Source organism: Aulonocara stuartgranti, assembly GCF_965226115.1.
Source record: "Aulonocara stuartgranti genome assembly, chromosome: 6".
Taxonomy (NCBI): domain Eukaryota; kingdom Metazoa; phylum Chordata; class Actinopteri; order Cichliformes; family Cichlidae; genus Aulonocara; species Aulonocara stuartgranti.
Genome location: NC_138944.1, coordinates 3,666,157 through 3,690,264, shown reverse-complemented (window position 1 = coordinate 3,690,264; position 24,108 = coordinate 3,666,157). Strand labels below are relative to the sequence as shown.

Sequence of the window (24,108 nt, the reverse complement as noted above, 5' to 3'; positions counted from 1 at the left end):
GATAAAACACTGAACTGGGTCCTGAGTTGATGTTGTTGTTGTGGTGTATGTGGTGGGCTGCAGCCCAGCGTGTGAACAGCAACCAGAAGAATAAAATGTGTGAAATCCTCAAAAGCATGAACGTGTGGTCATCGGGTCTGTCGTGGTTTTGCTACACTCGCTTAAAAATGTGTTACAGTAGATCGAGAACTCAAGAAAACCATGAATCAACATATGAAGATGCTGCTGACGTGAAGCAGAGCAAAGCTACAGAGGTTTTATTAGAGACTGAGCTAAGCATTTTCCAATTTTTCATAAATGGTAAAAGCTGAAATTTCTTCAGTATTGAACAGCCGAAATTTGCCTTTCTTGTCAGAGATTCCCCCCTAAAAAACAGCGGCCGTACACAACGGTAGACTGGTGGGTAATAAGCCAGTGAAAAATGCAGAAAACAGAGATTTTTTGATGGGAAACTGGTCTTGAAGTACACTGAGAGACAGCACTGTGCAGGAAGTGGGATTTTATTGTGGTGGAAGCTAAACGGCAAAAGTAAGAGAAAAGTCATGACGATGTTTTTCAAATGTGAAGTGTAGGTTCATCTTCTTTTCCTGCTGGTTCAGTGAGTTTTGGTCGGAGTGATGAAACGTGCAGTTTAAGAATCTGTGAGATGTGAACAGCGCTTTGTGTTTCTGTTTGCAGAATCTATTTACCTGCCCTTTAATTGCTCGGTGGTTGTTAAAATAGTTTTGTGAGTTATAAGCTGAGATTCTGGCGTTTCTGGCAAAATACATTTATATTTAAACATCTTTCAGAATTTAATTAATTGATATCGGACTATTCAAATTAAAATCTATTTAAAATCGGGAAATCTATTTTTTTAAACCCACAGGATCTAACAGAGGTGGAGGATGGACTCAACCTGGGTGTCTATTGCCTTATGTAGTCTGGGAGTTGACTGAATGTCTGGCAGGTGTAGTTTTCCCTCTGTGGTTGGGTCAGGTGGGCTTTCCTTGGCTTGGCCCCAAGATGGTGCTGCAGCCATGTACCCTGGGCTAGAAGGGCCTGGGGCCCCCTGCCCTTGGTGGATTTTAGGGAACAGGAGTGCCTATTAGGGTCAGTGGGGGGGCTGGCTCCAGGAATCAGGACACTTTGCCCTCTGGGCCTTTCCTCCCCATCCCTAATTGCTTCCCGCTCCATCACACCACCAAACATGCAGGGCCTTGGACACTCTCATTACCTACATTGTCATAACACATACACCTCTTCTGGGTGGGCACACTGAATGGCGTCTAGACAGGGGGTCTGTTCGTTCAGCCTCACCCCACCTGACCCCACTTCTCAATTTTAAATCGCATGTAGACATTGAGGGTTCTGTGGAGGGGTCGTGCTGACACCAGCTGCTATCTGGCAGAGGGTTGTCTGTGCCATGCCCCCCTTTTTAAATGCACTTTAGAACACCATGCATGGACACCACGTATGAACAGGCAGAGTGAAGCATGGGCTCTTTTTACAACCCTGTTCCTTGTTTGCCATCTGGGGCTGGAGGTTGAGAGGACGAACTGGTCGTCCGTTTAGGGTCTGTGATGGTGGACTCCTCTGCTGCTGCGGGGACTGAGCCGGTCGGCCTCCACCCCAGAGTGAAGCGGACCATCTCCTGGGTCTGGGGCCTAAATATAGAGTGTATATGGGGAGTGTGAGTGTGTTTACAGTGTCCATTTCTGTGTGTCTCCTTGTTTTGTGTGCGTGTGTGTTTATTCTCAGGTTTGCAAAGTTGAAACAGACTGATTCAGTCTTAGAGCAGCTGTGTCTGTGTTTTATTTCCATCTTGATGCACCTGATTGTCAGAGGTGTCAGACTTGGTGGTCCCAGCTTTTAAAGTAACCATTTCAAAGTAAGGTGATGAAGTTGATTGTATGGTTGTAATGATTTTGGTTGCGCAGCTTCTCCGACCACAGATAGATATAGACGTCTTTTGTTTATGAACTCTTTATAGCTCCCTTTCTTTCAACCAATCAGCATTTTTCACCGACACACTGCACACTGTTGTACACACTGTTGGTGATGTACAGTGGCAGAAATAATTAGTTGAACATCTGCTAAATGAGTAAATTTGCTCACAAAGAAATGGACCATCTCTAATTCTTTTATGTCGCTTTCATTTTAATAGAGAGACATAGAATATTGTCCAAAAATTCAGGAAACACAGTACATACAAGTTATAACTTGATTTGCATGTCGTTGAGTGAAGTAAGTATTTGATCCACCCCAAACAAAACCTGAAATCCTTGCTGTCAAACACAGTGGCAGCAACGGTGAGAGATTTTGGCCCACTCCTCCTTAAAGACATTCTCTAAATCTTTTAGGTTTCTTCACTGTCTGCATGATTTGAGTTTCTGCCCCCAGCACTTTCTCCCAAGGCTTCTCTGTGTCATTTAGATGTTCACAGACAAACTTAAGACAGGTCTGTACCTGCGCCTTCTTGAGCAGGGGAATTCAAGATTTTGGTGTTGTCTGGCGTGTTATCAGCGCTGTTCTGGGAAACTATCTTCCCACCTGCCTTCAGATGATTAATAAATTTAGTTTGGGGCTGATCCACCACCTTCCTCAGAATCATCGTCACACAAAGAGGCGAGATATTGCGTGGGGCTCCAGACGGAGGGTGACTGACGGTAAATGATAAATTGACTGTTCTTATGCAGCACTTTTCTGCTCTACTTGAGCACTCTTTTCTACACATAAGTGCTTTCTATCCATCTACACATTCAGACTCCAATCAGTGCATCAGAGGAACATGGGGTTCAGTATCTTGTCCAAAGACTGAAGCAACGGATCTCCACCTGCTGAGCTACAGCCACCCCACGAGTGGGTGAGGAGGGTCAATTTACATTTCATCCATTTCTAAATAATCACGCACTGCTGTCACCTTCTCTTGACAGCTCTTTGGTTTTGCCCATGGTGGCAGAAAGGTTGAAATGGAGTTGAGATCAGGAGTATCTGTAATTGATTGATGGATTGATTGATTTCTGTGAGCCACATAAACACATCTGTAGAACCCACACTTCTGGCTGGGTTTTAGGGTATCAAATACTTGTTTCTCTGAATGAAAGTTATTTCTCTATACTTCTATATCTATCTGTATATGTTATCAGCCAGCAGGCCACACAGCCATGCTCTACCTCAGGTCTTTTTCCTCTGTCAGTCAGCATGTTATCCTCAGTAGCCTTTTTTCCTTTATTGCTTTTATTGACAGCTTTTTGTCTACATCAGGTGCAGGAACAGCCTGCAGAGCAAGAGAAACCACACTTCTTACTCCTCTCAAAGGGAACAAGGTGGGATTTTACATCTTTTAGAAGCTTCTCAAACGTGATCCTGAGCAGAGATCTCATTCCAACTGATTTATTTATTCAATATCACTGGTTTATTTCCCAATTCTCTCACCCCCCAAAGAGATTGGGCACTAAGAGAAATCAGTCTGTAATCCTACAAAAAAAAAAAATCTGTGCAAAGAAAATGTTTTGTTCTTCTGCTTCTTTTATCTGGAAATGTGCAACCTAATCCCGGTCCAGATTGCAAATGCTTAAGTACTCCTTGTGATTTCAAAACTCGAACAGGTCTTGGTATCACTCATTTAAATGTCAGAAGTCTTCTTCCCAAAATTGATTTTGTGAAAATTTGGATGAAAGAGTTAGATACTGATATTCTTATATCATCAGAAACCTGGCTTACTAAATCAATTCAGTTCTTTCCCAACATCAGTCAGGATTCAGAAAACAACACAGCACAATAACTGCTGCTGTTTAAGTGGTTAATGACATCGCTGATTTAATGGACTGCAAAAAATCCTGTGCTGCTCTTTTTCTTGACTTGTTAAAGGCTTTTGATACAGTTGACCGTGCTATTTTATTACATAGACTAAACAATATTGGTCTATCTGTAAATGCTGTAAGTTGGTTTTCAAATTACTTGTCACCAAGAAAACAGTGTGTCCGGGTCTTCTTCCTCTTTTCTCCCAGTATCCAAAGGAGTTCCGCAGGGCTCCATATTAGGGCCATTGCTATTTTCTCTTTACATAAACAACCTTTGTGATAATTTCTCAAATGCAGCATTCCATCTTTATGCAGATTAAATACAATTATTTATTGTTCATCCCCTTCAGTAGCACAAATCCTGCAATTTCTGCAGTCTGCCTTTGATGTCGTTCAGTCCCATTTAACTCAACTTAAGTTGGTGTTAAATCCAGAGAAATCCAAGTTCATGTTATTCTCAAATGGCAAAGAGTTGTTAGCTACGTCTCCTAAGATTAAAACAATTCAAGGAACTGAAATTGAAATGGTCACATCTTACAAGTATCTAGGGATCATTATAGATCAGAATTTGTCATTAAACTAAGTTTCTTTTTTAGAAATCAATCCTGTTTCTCCCTCCAAGTGAGAAAACACTTGATTCATGCAACTTTTTTACCTTTATTGGATTATGGTGACCTGCTTTTTATGAATGCACCTGCCCACTACCTAAAGACGTTGGATACTGTGTACCATTGTGCTTTACGTCTTATTACCGGCTATGGAAATCGTGTACATCATTGTTCTTTGTATGCTGCTGCTAAATGTCCATCTTTGCATATTCGTAGACTCTCCCATTGGTTGATCTTTATCTATAAACCTCTCCTTGGGCTGGTTCATCTTATTTATGTGTTTATATGTGTAAAAACCACAACCAATGCAGCCGTCGTTCTCACAATATCCTACAATTGATTGTCCCAGAAATCAGAACAGAATTGGGGAAAAAGGCTTTTACATACGCTGCCCCTGCTTCCTGGAATAATCTGCAGAAGGAACTGAAATGATCAGAATTGGGAGAGTTTAAGTCTGTCTTAAAGGAACGAGAGAACAACTCTTTTACTGAGTGTGATTGTTTTTAATGTACTCTTAATTTGATCTGTTATTGTATATTTTTCACATGTTGGTATGGGATATTGTATTTGTTTTAAATGTTATGTACTTATGTGGTACGTGTATTGTGACTTTTGTTACCATGATGCCAGGTCTCTCTTGGAAATGAGATTTTTAATCTCAATGAGATTTTTTACCTGGATAAATAAAGGACTAATAAAAAATATATATTTTGTTTTTACACAGGAGAGACCGCAACATGTTCACAGCTTTAATTCTACAAACAGAGGTTTAAACACAGGGATATCTCAAGGTTTGTTTTAGTAAAGAAAGAATAAAAGGAACTATGATTGAGCAACATCCAAAGAACACACAAAGAACGGCTTTGTAGTGAACTGAAACTGTGTTAAAAACAATAAAACATGTCCACTCATTGTGCTTCTCTTGATATTTCATGCCCCCCTCACCACCACCACACACACACACACACTTATTTGCCTTCAGTGAACTCTGCTCTTGTTTCTAAGGCAACTTTTCATCCAGTCAACATTTGACCTACACCCAGAGCGTCTTTGTTCAGGTTTATGAGATTAGCAAACCATTGCATTCTGTTTTCATTTACACACTAATTTTTATCTTTATCAGTGTGTACTCACAGATAAAGGGGTGTGTTTAATGCAACACACATTCTGACTGTATTCATTTAATAGTTAAAGCAGTCTTGGGTAATAGTGGAGCAATATATTATTAACTATACACCAGCTGTTATAGGGGAAGAGCAGGGCACACCTGGGACAGGTCACCAGTCTGTTGCAGGGCTACATCAAGCCCTCACATTTTGAAATGTCCATAACGTCCTTTGATCTGAACAATTTGTTAAGCTCTATATTAATGCTGGCATCTCCTCACCAAGAGTAACTCTGCATTTTATTGACAAAATTACAAAATTACAAAAAAAAAAAAAAAAAAAGACTCACTGAGTTTAATAGGGTGTCTGTTTCAAAGAAACACGAGTGAAAAAAAAAATCCATCCATAAAAATTAGTGCTGGTATGACATCATCACCTGGAGCGGCAGGGAGTCGTGATCCTTGCTGCTGATAGGCTCACTGGGAAGAGGGTTGGGATTTGATTAATAAAAGCATCCAACACTTTGAGTGCAACACACTGCAGAGTCAGACGGTAAGCAGCATCACGGCAAGGATACTGATCAGAAGATAGCAAGGTAAGAGGACTTTTTTTGTTACTTGTAACAATAAACAGGATATCATCTGCAGCAAAGGTTTGCAACTAACAGCAGCAGGTCCTCATTTTAAGTTCCTTCCTGTTAATTACGAATGCAGACTTAAGTGTTTATTATAGCGCGACATGGCAGGGACACTAAAAGTTACATGAAACCAAATAATCGCAATATTATGCTCTTATTTTCTGAGATTTAAAAAAACGTATCCAGCTGCTATATGAGCTGTAGTGTATTTCATGCACTGTTTCACAGACTAAGTTGGACCTTTGTGATGCTCAGTGTGTGTTCTTCATGAGCTGAAAATGTTGTTAATAATATGAATTTCCCTTGAAAAGAAATGGAAATTCTTTCCACAATGCACATCTCACTCCTTACAAGCTTTTCCTGTTTTAGGAAAACATTAGAGTTGCCATGGTAACAGCCACTCACCTGAGTGACTCACTGAGCACCACACCTTGTCTAAAGTTTAAAAGAGGGAGACAGATGAGCCAATCCTCCCACATATTAGTCAGTGCGCCCCAGGGTGGCTGTGGCTACAATGTAGCTTGTCATCACCAGTGTGTGAATGGGTGGATGACTGGATGTGTAAAGCGCTTTGGGGTCCTTAGGGACTAATACAAATACAGGCCATTTACCATATTACGCAGCCCTGCGTGAGCAGCTATTCATGCTGATGTCAGCAGTGAAACATGGCATTTACTCAGCTCGAGTCATTATTCACCACGTGCTGTTATAATAACGATTGAGAAACATGTTGCACGGCGCGGTCTGTAAGAAGTACTGACTCATACTGGGTGCTGCACTCTAGGACGCACACTGTTTATTTTTTACAGCAACAACAACTTTTTCAGATTAGCCGTCACTGTAGTCCACGCTGATGTGGACAACCCGCCACAGCTGCCCAACAAATGCTCAGGTTTAGCTTTCTGCAGAGTTCCTGAAGCTGAAAGCAACTTAGGCTTCGAAGTCATTTTAAAGGAATTTAGGACCACAGCTGAAGATAAAGCAGTCACTCCAGGTTATTTAATTTTTCTGGTTCACTGGACCTCTAGCTCTCTGAAAGCCCAACAGTTTCTGAGCATTTTTGCCCTTATTGTAGGTTTATCCTCCTAAAGTGCTGCACCTCTATGGAAATCAAAGTGTCATTACTGGAAACACAGAGAAGTGTGGCATATAGCAGGCTCTTTATTGTTTTTTTCTTAACTTCTGCTAGGCTGGGAGGTCATTTGGCTAGACCCCAAATGACAAAACCATAAAACAAAACATCCCCAACAAACTGTACTAATGTATGCAGGCTAACTTGTTGGTTCTGGATAACATGTAGAAATTTACGAGTCCACCTTGAGTTGAATCCAGAATCAGCTTGAATTCGTGCCAAGTTTACATCACTTTCTGCACAACATGAACTATGCCTGGAACCAGTTTCAGCCATGCCTTGGTTAAATCCATGTTGCTGGTTTTGCACTTCTCCAAGTCATTCCTAGAAATCTCAAAATATGACTACTGTTGGCTCCATTTTCATTTTCCACTCGTCCAATTCGGGGTCCAAGAGTGCCCGAAGCTCATCTCAGCTGACGTGCGATCAATTATTTCTCAAAGGCTACACAAAAAACTTGTTTTTAGAATACTGAATTCAATACTTTAAGACTTTAGGGTCCACGAGAACCCAGGTCTTTGTTTCATAAATGCCACCGGTATCAATAGCAGGATGGAAACCGTACTCCTCCCTCTGTTCTCAAACTGAGCAGTGTCTGTTGTGTCTGTTCCCACCTATTCTGCCTTTAGCCTTCAAAAGCTTCTGAGTCTGCACCAACACTCCCTTTTCAAAGGCCTTTTCAACTCCAGATGTCCTTATACACATTCACAGGGTCCTTTTTCTCCACCGTTTCCAGTCTTTCTGTATTGCTAATGTCAGCATAGGGCAACAAGTTGCACAGCTTTTGGAATCTTCTGTTAAAAATGCAATTGCTACTTTGCTACTTTCTCCAAAAGCAACACTGAAAAATTCAGGATGGGTACCCATGTGTGGTGCACAGTATCGGGGGGGAAAAAGACCTTTTGATGCGTCTGTTATACAAAAACAACAATGGCAAGGCTTTCATTTCATTCATGACAGAATAACCGATCTCTCTCCATTGTCTCTCTCTGGCCTTTGGCAGGCACGCACAGAAGACTCTGAGCTCCCCTAACATGATGCCTACAGTTAAAGGCTTGGCACACACGATACCCAGTCATGTTCTCAGAGTGGGCCAAACTATTTGCTTGGAACCGTCACAAGAGACAGTCACCCACCATGATGATCCTGATCTCGACATTTCTCTGGAAAATCTCAACCAGTTAATCTTGGAACTGGATCCCACATTTGAACCCATCGAATGCAGCAAAAGTCCCACATGTCTCAGCCCCCCTGCAGGTACAGTAAGACTGTAAACACTTCTCTTGCTCTACCCAATTCAACCTCACATCACTTTATTGCAGATGCATCAAACTCAAACGAGAGACAGTCAAAACTTGCTTGCTGTGTGGGAAACTGAACTTGAAAAATTGTGTGGTTAACGGGTACCATATAGCAACTTTATTGCTCTGAAATCAGTTACGTATAAAAGCCTAAAATTGCCAAGTGCAGTTTCACAGAAAATCTACATCTAATTGACCTCAAAGCCACTTCTCCGGTTTTTTCAAGCGATATAATATTCATTTTGAAACCATGCACCAGCAGAAATATAGCAGCACCCTGCGAAGGGTGGAGCTTACTGAGGTCACAAACACTAACCTGACTAGATTAAAACGCCATATTTGATTCAGGCCTTCACGATTCTGACAGTTATATATATATATGGCAGAATATAAGGACCAGTATCCTAGGTCCTCCTTAAGTTGACAGGGAAGAGATAAAAATGGCCTGTATTTATAAAGCGCTTTACTAGTCCCTAAGGACCCCAAAGCGCTTTACATATCCAGTCATCCACCCATTCACACACTGGTGATGGAGCTACATTGTAGCCACAGCCACCCTGGGGCGCACTGACAGAGGCGAGGCTGCCGGACACTGGCGCCACCGGGCCCTCTGACCACCACCAGTAGGCAGCGGGTGAAGTGTCTTGCCCAAGGACACAACGACCGAGACTGTCCAAGCCGGGGCTCGAACCGGCAACCTTCCGATTACAAGGCAAACTCCCAACTCTTGAGCCACGATCGCCCCAGGGTTTAAAGAGGGTTTAAAGCTATTTCATTAGTCCAAACAGTAATAAGACAATTTCAAAGACACTTCAAACTCAGACACTTCATGCAGAGTGGTCATAAGCAAGATTAAATATTGCTTTGGTTGCATGTCTCTTAAAATCAGTTCAGCAACTTTTTCAAAGCTATTTTCTCTGCTGCTGTGGATTCAAGCGTGTAAAAACATTGCTTGTTGGTAAAGAAGTCATCAGTTTCTCATCTCTCTTAAAATTACTCCCCTTGACCCTGTTGGAACCTGGTTACAGGCAGTGTGCTGGGAAAACCTGTCATCATGTTTCACCCATTATGTTATCACACTTTCAGCAATAAACCAAAGCAACTTAATGTTGCCTACACATTTGGTACCTACATGTTAAATCTGCTTTCTGATCATTTACCTAAATATACTATTGTAGAAAAGTTAAATTTACTTACAATTTAGAGTGATATGTGGACCAGATATAACATGTACAAAGGGCCTGTTTAGCCCTTTGTTATGCTTCAGTCTAACTCTTGAAAGCTCCCAGCTTTCAGAGGTGTGACACAGAGCACAGTAAAACCATAGCCACCCTTGTAAACAAATAGTACAGATAGCCTTGGGCTCTGGAAATTTACCCACCCTTTCTGAGATAGTTTTAATATTTTTAATCATGTTGTAATTGCACCACTTTGTCTGTCCTGGGATTATTGCCCAGACTTGTACCACACCCTGCATGTGTTACAGCTACAGACTGAAAAGGCTCAGCGAGCAGTCACGCACCGGGGTGGAACAACGGTGCCTCATTCAGTCCTGCTTTCATCAGAAAGTGTGCGCAAGAGTCAAAGCATACATACATATGTGTAAAAATAAATGGGTTTCCTGTTTCTGATCTTTTCTTCAGAGAAGTTTGGTCGTGTGTTTATGAAACTGTCACGTGTTCTGAAAAGGTGAATAAGTTTAAAGGAAATCAAGCAGCAGTGTGGAGAAATATCTCCATATTCAGGCAGATTTCGCTCTTTCTGCATGAACATTAGTCATAATTATGCAACTCTGGTTGCAGAAGCCGCTCGTCTGGCATATACAGACACCACATGCTATGGCATTTTCTTAAGGGCGTAAATTGTGCCGATCACCACCTTGATCCTGACGAATCAAGAAGTGGCTGAGGCTCCTCTAGGCGATCTAATGTTCTAGCAACAGTACAAATGTGCAACTCAAAGAACACTCTGTGCAAGCAGGTACCTGCATGACAAAAATACCTGGCAACGGTGTCCTTACATACACACCAAGCCAGTTCTGCTGATATAAACCAAACCAACACTGTTTTTTCCTCACCAGAATAAACTCCCTCCCTCCCAATACTAACATCTCACCCTTCCACCCACAGATGCCTCTTGCTCAGATGAAGATTTCTCTGAAGTTGTGCTCATTCCTAGAGGCTGTTCAACCATTTCATCACCCACAGTGGTCCCCTCGGTGTCCCCAAGTATACCCATCCCCACACACAACGGCCTCAGATGCAGTCCCCAAGGGACGCTGGTTTTCTCCAGCTCCCCAACGTCCTCTCTGCCCCCGCTGCCATTTGGCAGCGCACCCAGGCGAAACCCCTCACCGAAGAATGACTTTTGCCAAGGATCACTGCGGCTGTCACACTCCAACAGAAACAGCACCGCCTCATTGCTCTCCACCTCGACCTGCTCGGACACCAGCTACATCCTTGGCAGGTAAAACTCAGTAAGACATCCCATCATGATACAAATGTCTTCCATTCTGTCCACTTCTCTGGTCTTGAAAACTGATCCACTTTAAACATGGTGAGTATTTTGAGGCGACACGAGCAGAGAAGGCCTGATCGACTTGGATGAGCAGTGCTCACATTGTGACTAAAAGCTGTTCCATTCTGTGTGTAGGCGAGGGTCACACACACACAAACACACACACACACACAGATATTATTGCTTTCCCAAGCGTCTTACTCCAAACTTTAACCATCACAGGTAAGAGCCAAACTCCAACTCCCAAACTTCAAGCAGGCCTGAACGAGTTTTAACACAGTTTCACAGCATTATGCTCAATCCTTTCACAAGTGTTAGGGTTCATTTCTAAACACAAAGTCGAGATTCTCCTTATTTAAAGAAAGGGAAGGGGGGGGGGGGGGGGGACATGCAGAAACTAACTGTACTTCCCAGTGAAATACACTAGTTTCACATTTTTACTGAATTTACTATGAAATCAGGACAATTTATGTCCATGTACTCCAAATTTCTGACATGAAACAATTTCTGACATGCATCTCTCCCCTGATCTAAAACAGGTCTTACAACTTATTGTGACTCATCTTTATTTATTTTTGGTTATTTCTGTCTTTTGATTTCCTGTGAGAAATGATTTCAATCACCCACTTGAGTTCTTATCACGAAACCTGCAACCCGCAGTCTACATTTTGAACAAGCACAATCACATAGTCCTCAAGTTTATCCTTACCGCTGTGCGCTTTTATAATCAATGAGTGTTTAATGTGTACTTCACGAGTGTCTGTTTGTCATGTATTTATAGAGCAACTCAAAACTGTAGCTAGAAAAAAATAAGTCAGGTTGCACTAGGCCTAAAATACTGCACAACCTTATGTTCAATTTGTTCTATACCCGCAGCACCAGTTTACATCGCAACAGTCGTCTAAAGGTGCATTATAATTAGAGGTAAAGACTCCACGACAGTCTTCCATGAGGAAGAACTTAGTGACACTTTTAATAGGAAGACCTAGAAAAGACTTTTCATGGTTTTTCTTGGCTCAGTCTCCTGCTTTTATTTAGCAGGGCACTATACACAAGCACAGTCTGCATATATCTAAGGCAAAAGACATTTAACACACAATTCTTTGCTTTTATTTTAGCTTTTACCATTTGATAACCAGTTACCCACTGTAATTTCTTTTGTTCTGAAATAGTTTGAAATATTAAGAAAATAACTTAATCTATCAACAGAAAAGAAGAAAACTGACTTGCATTTCCAAAAACATGTATTGTGTTAAAGAGCTGTTGACTGCATTTGAACTAAGCGGCGCTGTACTTTGGTTTAAAACCACTTTGTGCCTTAATGTAGTGCCGTAAAACCTACTCGGATCGACTGGTTTTCCATTATAATTTAGTACCTCCAAATGCGCGTGATCTTTGTCATGCCAACGTGTCCAAGCGTCCCACAACTTAATTAATACGCAGCACGAACGCTACAACAAAGGTGGACAAGAATAAACCTGCTGCTCGGTCTGTGGATTTTTGTCAGACTTGGGGATCACTGAGTTGTTTTTTGTTGCCATTTCCCAGTTGTCGGGTTTCAAAAATGCCAGTTTTGATTTCCGTGAACAAAACACTCTCATGACTCGTAGAGTGATGCTACTGACCAGCCAATTGGTGGCATGCAGTCGATGACGTCACATTTTAGTACCTGCTCGGATTGCTTGGAACCCCGGCCAAGCAGGTACTAAAAAAGTACCTGGTAACAGGTGAAAACTGTGCCTAGTCAAGCCCAGTAGGTAATAATGGAAAAGAGGCTTAAGTGACTAGAACCTCAATTTAACCATGCTAATCATTAAGAAGACCTTTTCATTCACAAAGTAAGGTAAGCCTCTTGAAGAGGTTTGCTTCTGCACAGGATAATTACAAAAACACTTTTAAATTCAAAAAACAAAAAACATGTTTTTTATTAAAGTCTTTGTTCCTTTAATTATAGTTATCCTTCTACAGGGAATTAAAATTTTAAAAAAATGTCTCACTGCAAAAGAACCTTGTGTTTCCAACGTTATTTTTCCTCCTTTTTCTTTCCTCATAGTAACCTCTCCTTAACCGGTGAAGATGCTGATTTTCCAGAGTCCATGCTACCCGGCTCCTTTAGTGACGATTCCAGAATGAAGCCATGTAATAACAGGCAAAGCCTGGAGAAGCCCTTGATGACAAAGCGAGGACATTTACAGGAAGCGAACAGCAGAAGAGCACAGAACGGCCCAGTCTCAGGGTCACTGACCGATATTCCCGTACTGTTAGTTAACGGTGCACCTCAACAGGACCTGCACAGCCCTGAACCACAGATCGAGTTACTCCAGAGGAACCCTGTGTCAAAACCAACATATTCCAGTTCTCAAGCCCGTTTTAACGGCAGCCAGCCATCGATGAAATTTGTCATGGATACGTCAAAGTTTTGGTTCCGTCCACACATCAGCAGAGCAGAAGGTGAGACCCAAGCAAGCATCACACGAAGACCTTACAGTAAAAGCACTAAATTCACAGTGGATTTGTTTGAGGAGGTCTCAAAAGTAACAATTTCATTTCACAGTCCTGCTTAAAGTACAAAATGTTGATGCAATTCAGCATGAAAGCATTCACCACAAAGTTAAACACATTCAGTGCTTTTCCATCAATGGGAATCTTCTCGAAAGCTTTGTTCAAACTCTGAAACTGTGCCATCAAGCTAAAGTGATCCATAAGTGTTTTTCTTGAGTAATAAAACACACGTTGTTGCATTTTTCTGAGCATTTTTGATGTCTTATTTATTCTAGCTGAAGCTCTGGTAAAAGACAAGGAAGCAGGAACCTTTGTGGTGAGAGACAGCACCTCCTACAGAGGCAGTTTTGGTTTGGCCATGAAGGTAGATCAAACGCCCACCAGCTTTACTGCTGCTGCCTATCCAGGTAAGCTCACTAGTAAGAGCAGTGGCCTGACCTCAGTTTCAAAAGCAGAAATCAGTCAGATCCAGGAAACAGAAGATCTTAAAGCCACAAAAAACACAACTGCACACACAAAGCATGAATACAGTGTAGCGTATTGCTGTTGTTGTTACTCATATATAACACAGACGGTGTATAAAGATCTCTAATTTTACATAAATGCTCTGGTCTATACCAGAGCCCTGCAGCGCATGCCTTACCCAACTCTGCTGACGACATCAAGCGATCTGTGGCGTGCTAGCACGCAGTGCTGTCATTTTTTCCTACCACAGTATACCTTGTATAAACACAAGAGAAAACCAGCTGTTTACGGCACTGTAAGCAGTCGGTGAGGGGAAAAAAGGACCTCACTCACGAAACAATTTTGAGGCTTGCCTCGTTTGTAGAGTTGTACGTTTTCATCCCTTTCAGGAATGCGGGATATGTGAGCGTTGCTCAAGCTCTGAGACCACTTCACTGACAGGCTCCATCCATCGAATTAATCCCTACATCCCGGGCAATCTAGCAACATGTTTTTCCTATTTAGCATGGTTTTCTTTAGCAGAACATTATATAATAATGCCTCTTTTATTTAAACCAGCCACAAAAATGTAAGGCTATAAAATGGAACTAAAAGCACTAATTAACTCAGTGAGACCAAACAGTTTGCCTTAGCTAAGCTAAAGTTATAAATCCTTCACATACAGACATGTAAAGGCTGTCTGTTCTGCTCGCTTACAGCACCAATCTATCCTTAACTCTGGTCTCAGTGCAGTCCCTCAGTTTACCCTTTGTCATAAATGAATCATTTTAGCTCCTCTCCCTTTAAATGAACTTTCACCTGATTGGTTGCTCCGTACAAACAGAAGGTTCAAACAGCAGGTTCAAACAGCAGGTGGATGAATATCTGCTCTCAATGTGAGCTTTCCGCTCCCAGAGATTACCGAACAAAACTTCTGCTAGTTTAAGATGAGCATCCAACACTGTAATAGTATATTTGTCATTCTTTTCTGTTATAATTTCCATGCACATGACTGACAGCATCATGTGCATGCTGATAATCACCTAGCCTCCCAAAAAAGTGAGGAACAAAAGAAGAGAGTGCATGCCCTGAAACCTCGCAGCACTGCTCGTGAGAACGGCCAATAAATTAGGCTGTAAAGCTCTGCGACTCTATTTTACCGACAGACCGGCACTAGTCAGTCCTTAGGGGGAAAAACATAGGACAGGACGACAACATCAGATCGTTGATGGCCTCATTTATGTGTTTATGGTGGCCTTGTAAGTCAGAATGAATTTTAAATTAAAGTAAATTAACTCCCTGATCACAGCAAATGACAGGAGACAACTACCTGAAAAACTCTACATTTATTAAATCTAATTTATCTGGGCTGTATGGAGGCAAAACGCACTGAATGAATGGCAGCACTTTACTTATTACAGCAGCAACATAATGTTTTTTGAAAGCTTTATGTACCCTGCGTCTCTCACATTCAGAAATCACTGCCATCCAGCGCCATTAGTAACTAATGCCTCTCTTCCATCATTGTGGTCTCAGTGCTGTGCAGAGGCAGCTCTGCTTCAGCGCCTTTTAAGAACAAGCTCACATTTCGAAAGGTTTGGGAATCCTGTGCAGCAGCGCTACTGAAGCCGGGTGAAAGAATTCGTAGGTTACATTTGCCAATCGCTGATGAACATCTTGCGGTGCCCTGCCACACAGCCACTGACGTCAACACGAGCAATTATGTGGTTCTGTGTCTTCTTTTTTGAAGAAACTGGTGGGAAAGGGTTATTCCAGTGCTTCTTTATCACATTGCCTTCATATATTGTTCATTCTCTGACATTTGTCCTTTTGTCAAAACAGGGGAAAGCAGCTCTGATCTTATCAGACACTTCCTCATTGAATCATCTGCCAAAGGCGTGCGCATTAAAGGCTCTTCTCAGGAACCCTACTTTGGTGAGTCGAGTTATCAGTTTCATACCCACCGAGAATTCACTCGTCTGTTTAAAAAGCGAGTGCTGCTCTGACTCAGAGATCTCTCGCCTCCTGGGATGTGGGTGGGCATGAGTGCCATGGATCTTACCCTTGAGCATTAGTACAAAGGGTGTGTATTCTCACACCCAAAGAACCTTTCTTATCAGTAGTGTGGGTCACTGGTTTGTAATCAGACACCCATGGCCATGTACTGATATGTCTGTCGCCACAGATATGTAACGTTACAGTAACGTTGTCACTGAAATATGGAAAAACAGTCATCATAGCAGCAGAAGGATTTATACTGTAGTGAGTCTCTGTGTCATAACAAAACTCTGTAGGTTGTCTTCAGACCTGGCAAAGTGTTGAGGATAAAGTTCAAATTTGATTGTTCTTGAAATAGCCAATCAGAAAGTTGCTTATCTGTACTCAGCTGGAGCTGTGATTTGCTTTGTGTCTTTGCAGGTAGTCTCTCTGCCCTGGTGTACCAGCACACCATTTCTGCGTACGCCTTACCCTGCAGATTATGCCTCTACTGCCACGGTAACTGAGCCTTTGTTATTACTGCACACACACACCAGGAGTAGGCAACTCCAGGCCTTGAGGGCCGGTGTCCTGCAGGTTTTAGATGTATCCTTGTTCCAACACAGCTGATTCAAATGACCTCCTCAACATGTCTTGACGTTCTCCAGAGGCCTGGTAACGAACTAATCATTTGATTTAGGTGTGTTGACCCAGGGTGAGATCTAAAACCTGCAGGAGACCAGCACTTAACTTTTTTAGTGCTGAGACTTAATAAAGAATAAATAATAAAAGTAATCTTCATGTTTGAAAACTATCAGATTGCCTTAAACCTGCATCCTTTCCAAAGTTTGCAAACAATATTGGTTCATAAACATTAAAATAATGGAGTTTGACTTTTTGTTTTAAAGTGTATTTCTAAAGGGGCCTTTAACATATTTCCTTCAATATAATGAATCGACTGCAAAGGACAACTGCTGGGCCCTGAGAGTGACAGATACCTGCTGTGTGCTGCAGAAAGAGACTATGTGAGAGAGACTGAACTATCTGGAGACAAAAGCAGCTGTAGACAACCATTCATACTATATAAAGATATTTTTGAATGAAGGCTTAATTTCAGTCATATTAGCTCGAGCTGAACTTAACAGTGATCGAGTCTGAGCTTTTAGGAAAGGGTTAAAAAGAACTGCTGGGAATTAAGCTTTTTAAGCCAAGGCCTGATCGCCTCTGTGCTTTAATCTGGACCTCAGGAAAGCCAGGAGTTTGTTCTGCAGACCTCAGTGACTTTGAAGAAGTGTACTGGTTCAAAAGATCAGAAAAGGTATGAAGCCGCTAATTCCTGCAATGCCTTAAAAACAAACAATAAAATCTTAAAGACAATTCAGAAACTGACTTAGTAACTGTGCTGCAGCGTTTTAGACCAGCTGCAGTCGGGCTCAACCTGTAGTTTCAGGTAATACTGAATAAAATATTTAGTTCATTTTGTAAATCATGATCATCATCAGTCACAAAGGAGGGTTCTCCAGGATATACTTATTGGCTAATAACCTGTCAATCACAAGATGCAAGTCAATGAGTGAGCAATGTCCTCAGTCAGCTCCAAGCCACACTTCTTATGTGGTGCTGACAACCAAAATTACCCTTTCGACCAATCAAAATGATGGACACAAACCAATGAGTGGCATCACTGAGGTCATGACCATCCCTTAGATATAGTCGATTGTGTTTTTCTGTCTGTGTCAAAGATATAACGAGGTAGGAAGGTGTCCTCACTCAGACGCTTGGCCTTTCTCACAGTAGGGCTACTTTCCAAACCAAATTCTAACAACTAAAACTATTTTGGAAAGAAGATAAAAGCCAAACTAAATGAGAATGTTTCTTCAAATTATGGATTGTCGGGTTATCTTTCTCACGTCAGAGACAAAAAGCAGGAACAGATCCTAACTGAGTGCGGCTCCAGCGACCACAAGCTGGCAACTGAAAAAAGGAAGAAACAGTAATGCAGGGAAACCAGGGGTGTTTCCAAGAGTCTGCTAATGTACTGGCAATGAGCAGAAAACTGAAACATGACACTAAAACAGATCTTTACTTGAACAAGTTCTATTGTGCTTTAATGCCACATTAAAAAAAAAAAAAAAAAAAAAAGCAGAAATATTCCCAGCAGAAGAAGAACAGGGACAACTTGCTGCTCAGTATTAACAAACACACCCCCAACATCAGGGACAGACACCACGAACACTGGAAAAAACATTAATGTTGAATCAACTGAAAGTGTCATTTCTAAGTCATTTGGTGTTACTGTTGTGCCAGTAAAGCCCCTCAAATTCAAATAAAAAACTCAAATCTTATCTGTCTACACAGACCTGAGATCAGCAGAGGAGAGAGCAAAAGAGAGAGCACCTTCAGAGGACGACAACAAAATAGGTGAGTCCATGTAACGCCCCAACAACTCTGTTTGGGCATTTTTAGATAAGTAGTATGGCCTGTACAGGACCTGGCCTGGTCCAGTGTCCAGGATTTGGGGAAGACTTCTTTGCCTTTGCCAAAATAAAGACAAACTGGACATTTTCTGTCAGATCACAATATTAAAGGTATTAAAAAGTGGACCTTTTCTAAGCAGCAAACACTGATGATAAGTTATGATTTAAGATATGATTAAATACATAATTTTGCACCAACACTCCAAAAACTAGGACGGGCTTAATTTAAAATTAAGCTAATGGAAACACAGGTTAGTGTGACCTAATATAGCGCAGCTGCAGGTTTCCTTCTGTTCGCCACAAAGCTGTACCTGTGCTTCAGCACAGCCAGGGTCAGAGTTAAACTCCAACAAATTAAACTCTAAAATAAGCAGTAACAGGAGTCTGACCAACAGAGTTATGATAGAGTTAAGAAACCAACAACAATTAACCCCCTTGCATTCAACCTTTTCCTGTCCTGCGGTTATAAACACTACTGTTCTGCTCTGCAGCCAAGCAGGAAATGCTGATATTACCGTGTCCCACCGACTTGTTATCTGAGGTTTGCTCACGAACATCGAAAGCCTGGTTTGAGGGTTTGCACATCGCTTTTATCTGCAGAATATAAAGTGTTGCTTTTACCTGCACCCCTGTTTTCATGTGCATTGACTTCCTGAGCAAACAGCGTGACTGACTGTCAGGCAGTTTGACTTGCCACAGCCGTGAAGCCTCTCACAGGTGGTAATAATACCTCTTCTCGGTAAAGAGCTACGGCGTTAGAGATGCTGCTGATTTCACGCCACAGCCACGTGTTGCTTCATCAGTGAGAGTTCAAAGACCGAACTTTTCTTTTAAAGTCTGAAAAACTCAGGATATTATTAAAAACACTTAGCGTCGTCCTGAAGGCTTTTCCACATTCCTCAAAGTCTCCTTTCACTAAGTGGGAGAAAAATGTTCAGGCTTTGAAACATTCCAGCTGTTTTGGCTCAAGTCCACTCAACCAGGCAGGCAGCCATCTTTGTTTCGACACAGATAAATGGAGGACAAAGTATCCCAAAATTTTATTTACTTCGGTGAAATACTGAGAGATTTCTCAACAGAAAAATAAATAAACGAAGTGAAAATATATAATCATCCAAAGCAACAAGACAAACTTTCATTTTACAGAAACTGGATCACAAGAATATTTTTATTACTTCAAAGCAAAAAGGAAGTAGGGACTGAAACACAAAATATTTTGTAAAAGTGGTGCACAGTCCTGCAGCAGGAAGGTTCCTGGGTCAAACGTCCTGGTCAGTTTCCTTCTTTGTGGAGCTTACTCCTCTTCTGCATAAAAGTTATTTGATAAATCAAAGCTTGTCATTATAGTGCAAATGAAATACAAAGAAACAAAAAACCTAAAACAACAACTGCAAAGATATCACAAAGAATCAACTAATAAAAGAAGAAGAAATAAATGATAGTACACATTGTTTTCTCGTCTCCTTTATTAACACACAAACATGGGGAGTCTGAGGACATTCCTCAGCGCTTCTTACTTTCTGACAACACTCCCTTCTGTACTTAAAGTCTCCCAGTGGCAGAATCGAAACAACCCCTCATATCTGTGTTTAACAAGTGTGTTTGTTTGTCTTGTCAACAGCCTCCAACTTTGTCTACCTTAACGCCATCCCCACTGAGATGCTGACAGGCCCCTGTGCAGTGCAAAGGGCGGTGTCCTCAACACTCGAGAAGGCTCCGGGTTCCTTCACACCAACCATAGTCAACATGAAAGTGTCTCTGAAGGGTGTCACTCTCACAGACATCAACAGGAAGTAAGAAAACACATGAAATCAACGTGTTGCTGAGATTTTATGTGCTGCCGTGCTGTTTAGGTGTGGTCTGTGTGTGACACTGGGTCAAGACTCATCGTTTCTTGCAGGCTCTTCTTCAGGCGCCATTACCCTGCACACATGCTGAGCTACGGTGGTGAAGATCCAGACAATCGAGTGTGAGTATGCACGACATGAGCTGCGAGCGCAGACGTCAGAGATCATCTCCACTGGTGGTCATCAACGTGTTTCATTTCTAATCTGAACATTTGTCTGTCTTATACTCACAGGTGGACGAGAGGTTCAAGTTTTGGTGCAAGGTAATCTGAACTTCAAGTCTAAACAGGGGACCTGTTCTGTTCATTTACACATTTTAGCTGTATTAGTGTAGCTTTGCATCAGCAGCAGCTCAAAATAATCCTTCTTTATCTTACACTGTGTCTTGGTGCAGGAACTCAGCTCATCCTCTTTCTGAAATAAGGTGTTTCAGTCAGCTCCTCCCTTTTAAGCCAGCTTTTTTCTTATTGGCTGCCCCTCATAAATCAATTGTTTGAATAGGATGTGGGTGGGGCTTCTATGAATACTACTGAGAACAATATATTTGACAGTAAATAATGAAAAGCAGAAGAGGTCCCTTTGAAAAATATCTTCTTCTTGGGGTGCAGATTAATCTGACTCATGTTTCTTTGTGCCGACAGGTTGTTTGGCTTTGTGGCAAAGGGCATTGAAGCCGGTATGGAGAATGTTTGTCACGTATTTGCAGAATATGACACCCTGCAGCCCTGCAGCGAAGTCATCAAGGTGATTCAGGCAGCTGTATCCAAGCCATAAACATGCAAACCCAGAGACGGCGTGATACATCTTCAAGACTCCTGCTTACACTTTCTGTTTAACACTGTGCTCTTCTACAAATAACCTGTCCAGTATGGTGGTTACAGGAAGTGTCGCTACTGCTTTGGAGAAAACTGGACAAGTTTGTGTTTCTGCTGAATTGCAAGGAAAACCTGATTTAGGTTCCGGTGTTTGATCAGATAATAAAAATCATATTAAAAGATATATGAGTGATTATGGCAAAAATTAGGATATAGTGGACTGCACCTATAACATGATTGTAAATGAATGAGGCGCCATAGTTTGAATATCATCCAATCAGCTTGTAAAAGCAGTAAAACAAAGCCAACTATTTCTTTTAAGACTGCTGAGAGAACAGTTGTAGATGTGAGAAAGCGGCACGCTATGTCTTCATAAGAACAGGAGCCCTTTTCCCTGAGAGGTGAACGTGCATTATCTGATGCATTGAAATATAGTGATGTGGTAATTAAAAGTTTGAAGGTGAAAAGACTTGAAGAGAAACAAATGAACCCTGGTAGGTCAGTTCATTTCAAATTCTGCAGCTACCCCTGAATGTATTTATTACACTGCAATGCACTGTAAAAACTTTATTCTCTGTATATTCGTGGATTTTTATTTTTGTTTTTCATGATGGAAAATAAACATTTTTAACTATTCATATGTTAATAGTGTGTGTGAAAATAATAAAGAAGAAGAAGCTTTATTTTGGACGTGACAGAAAACACAACAGTCTGCACATATTTCTGTGTTTTATTTGAAATGATAAATCTTTAGATAAAAGCACAATGCTTCATTCAAATGAAGAGTGTGCTTCCTGAAGCAAAGCAAAACCAAGTACAGAACTGCATAGGTAATTTTTTTAAATATTCTCAACATATCTTAAGGGACCCAAATGCAAAGCTCAGCGGTCCGCTTCTTTTATATATATATATATATATTTATCTTTGGTGCCAACTCAAAAGATAGCATAAAAACTTGAGTCTAAGGTGCAACAGGACGTGTTACAGGACCGAGTGGAGCACTGAGAACACTCTGCAGTGGTAACTATTTACAAACACTGCCCTCCTCTGGTTAAGACGGGGAATCTAAATTCTCACTGCTGTTTGGTTCACAGTGAGTATCACACAATAACGCCATAGCAATATATATTATTGTATTCTTTTTAAATCCCCACACAGAGGATTAACCGCAATGACAAAAGACCCTCAGAGTAAAAGAAACTCTTCTTTCAGTGCTGTGAGTGTCTGCAGTGCAAAGCAGGAAGGGACTGTATGAAAATTAGCGGACACGGAGCAAGGCTTTACTTTAAAAGCAAAGTTTAAGACACTCATCTACATATTTGATGTTATATGTACCTGAAATCGTCAGAGATGGTTATAATGTGGAAATTGAAGTAAGTTGCACTGAAATGTGACCTGTTATTGTGCATGATCTGTAGTTGGGTGAACTTGTTTGAACTATCTGCTGCTGTTTTGAAAAAGAGATGTTACAGTCTTTTATTGGGATAAATAAAGGATGTCATTTAAAAATGTATATAGATCTATTAGATTAGTTAGAATGATTTTTCCATCAACCTTTTTTTTTCTTTTTACATTTTTTAATTAATTTTTAAAAATTAATCTGTGATCTGAGCAGGACTCCGCCTTTCAGGATGACCTCTTGAATCGTGGCACATTTGTCTATTTGCAAACAAGCTTTTTTAACCCCCCGTCTCAGTGCTGGAATCCCAAACATTCTGTTTCCATCTGTTCTGTTTCTCTTTCACCTCAGAGTCATCCTCACTACAGACTCCTCTCACCTGAAACCCAAAGGTGACCTGGTCTTTCTGTTTTTGCCCCCCCACAGTCTGGACCCGTCTGATATGTCCAACAATTGTTAAATCGGTTCTATTTGATGATCTCTTATTATTTTTTAAACTCATTTTTTAAATTCATCATTAGTATTTGTTATTAATTTTGATTTGTGGGTTTTTTATTCTTTTTATATTTTTCCTGTCGCTGTTTTATTCGCTACCTTTTGATTTCTCACCTGATCACCTGCACTTCCTGCTCAGTACTGCCTCTAACGCATCCATTTTTTTACACAGAATAACTGAAAAGCACTTTGGGGCTGCCCATAAAGAACTGGGCTGTTCATTTGGTCTTCCTTTGGGTCAACTTCTGTTTTTTTCAAGTGTGCTGCACGGTCAAAGGTTACCTGATGGGACTGGATGTCCATCTACTAACCATCCAGTGTTAACAAATATCAGCTGGTTAATAGACGTAGGTTTAGCTCTCAGATGGCCCTCCTAAAAATCTGATTAGGCCACAGGTTAAACGAATTGGTACCTAATGCAGGAGAAACATTTGAAAGCCATCACAGTGATTCTTTCGTCCATCATGTGACTTTCAGTAGAAGTTTTCCTTCTCAGATTTTTTCTTTTGCACTTTGTAAACTCTATTTTAAAAGTGCTATTTAAATTACACTTTGATTGCATTTTTATTTCAGTCAGAATAATATCAGGCGGCTTCTTTGGTCAGTGTGTACGTTTTTTTGAAAAATGGTGCGAATTGCACTTTTTAACAGATAAAATTTTCTCCCAGTGCAGAAACCTCACGGTGGAAGGATTAAAGACTAACACTGTCTTCTAAATTAAATGCTAATGATCTGATGGGAAAATAACTTTCACGTGGTCACCGATGCACATATCAAAAGGGAAAATGGAAAATTTCCCAAATTCTTCCATCAATTTTCCAATTCTGATCTATTTATTGATGTTTTTACACATGTTTTGCTCTGCTCTGAGATGCAGACTGGAGTTGAACGATTCTGCGACATTGACAAATTTTATATGTCATTCCTACAAAAAAACAAATAAAAAACAAAACTTTGTAATTTTCATACAGCCCCTCACAGAAAATCTACCAAAACATGAAAATCCACTCTTAGGTAGTTCACAGCAGCTCTTAGTGCTGTGTCTCCATCCATCCAAGTCTACCTG

General features: G+C 41.1%; 1 protein-coding gene across 1 annotated transcript; it reads left to right on the top strand.

Moving 5' to 3' along the window:
- The first annotated feature begins 6,007 nt into the window (after window positions 1-6,007).
- Window positions 6,008-21,784, top strand: LOC309709186 (tensin-4-like). Its single transcript, XM_082537697.1, has 12 exons — window positions 6,008-6,094; window positions 8,272-8,525; window positions 10,699-11,035; window positions 13,140-13,537; window positions 13,864-13,995; window positions 15,875-15,967; window positions 16,451-16,528; window positions 18,368-18,430; window positions 20,108-20,279; window positions 20,387-20,455; window positions 20,567-20,596; window positions 20,975-21,784. The coding sequence occupies exons 2-12, from the start codon at window positions 8,303-8,305 to the stop codon at window positions 21,105-21,107; spliced, it is 1,728 nt and encodes a 575-aa protein (XP_082393823.1). The 5' UTR covers window positions 6,008-6,094; window positions 8,272-8,302; the 3' UTR covers window positions 21,108-21,784.
- The last annotated feature ends 2,324 nt before the right edge of the window (window positions 21,785-24,108 follow it).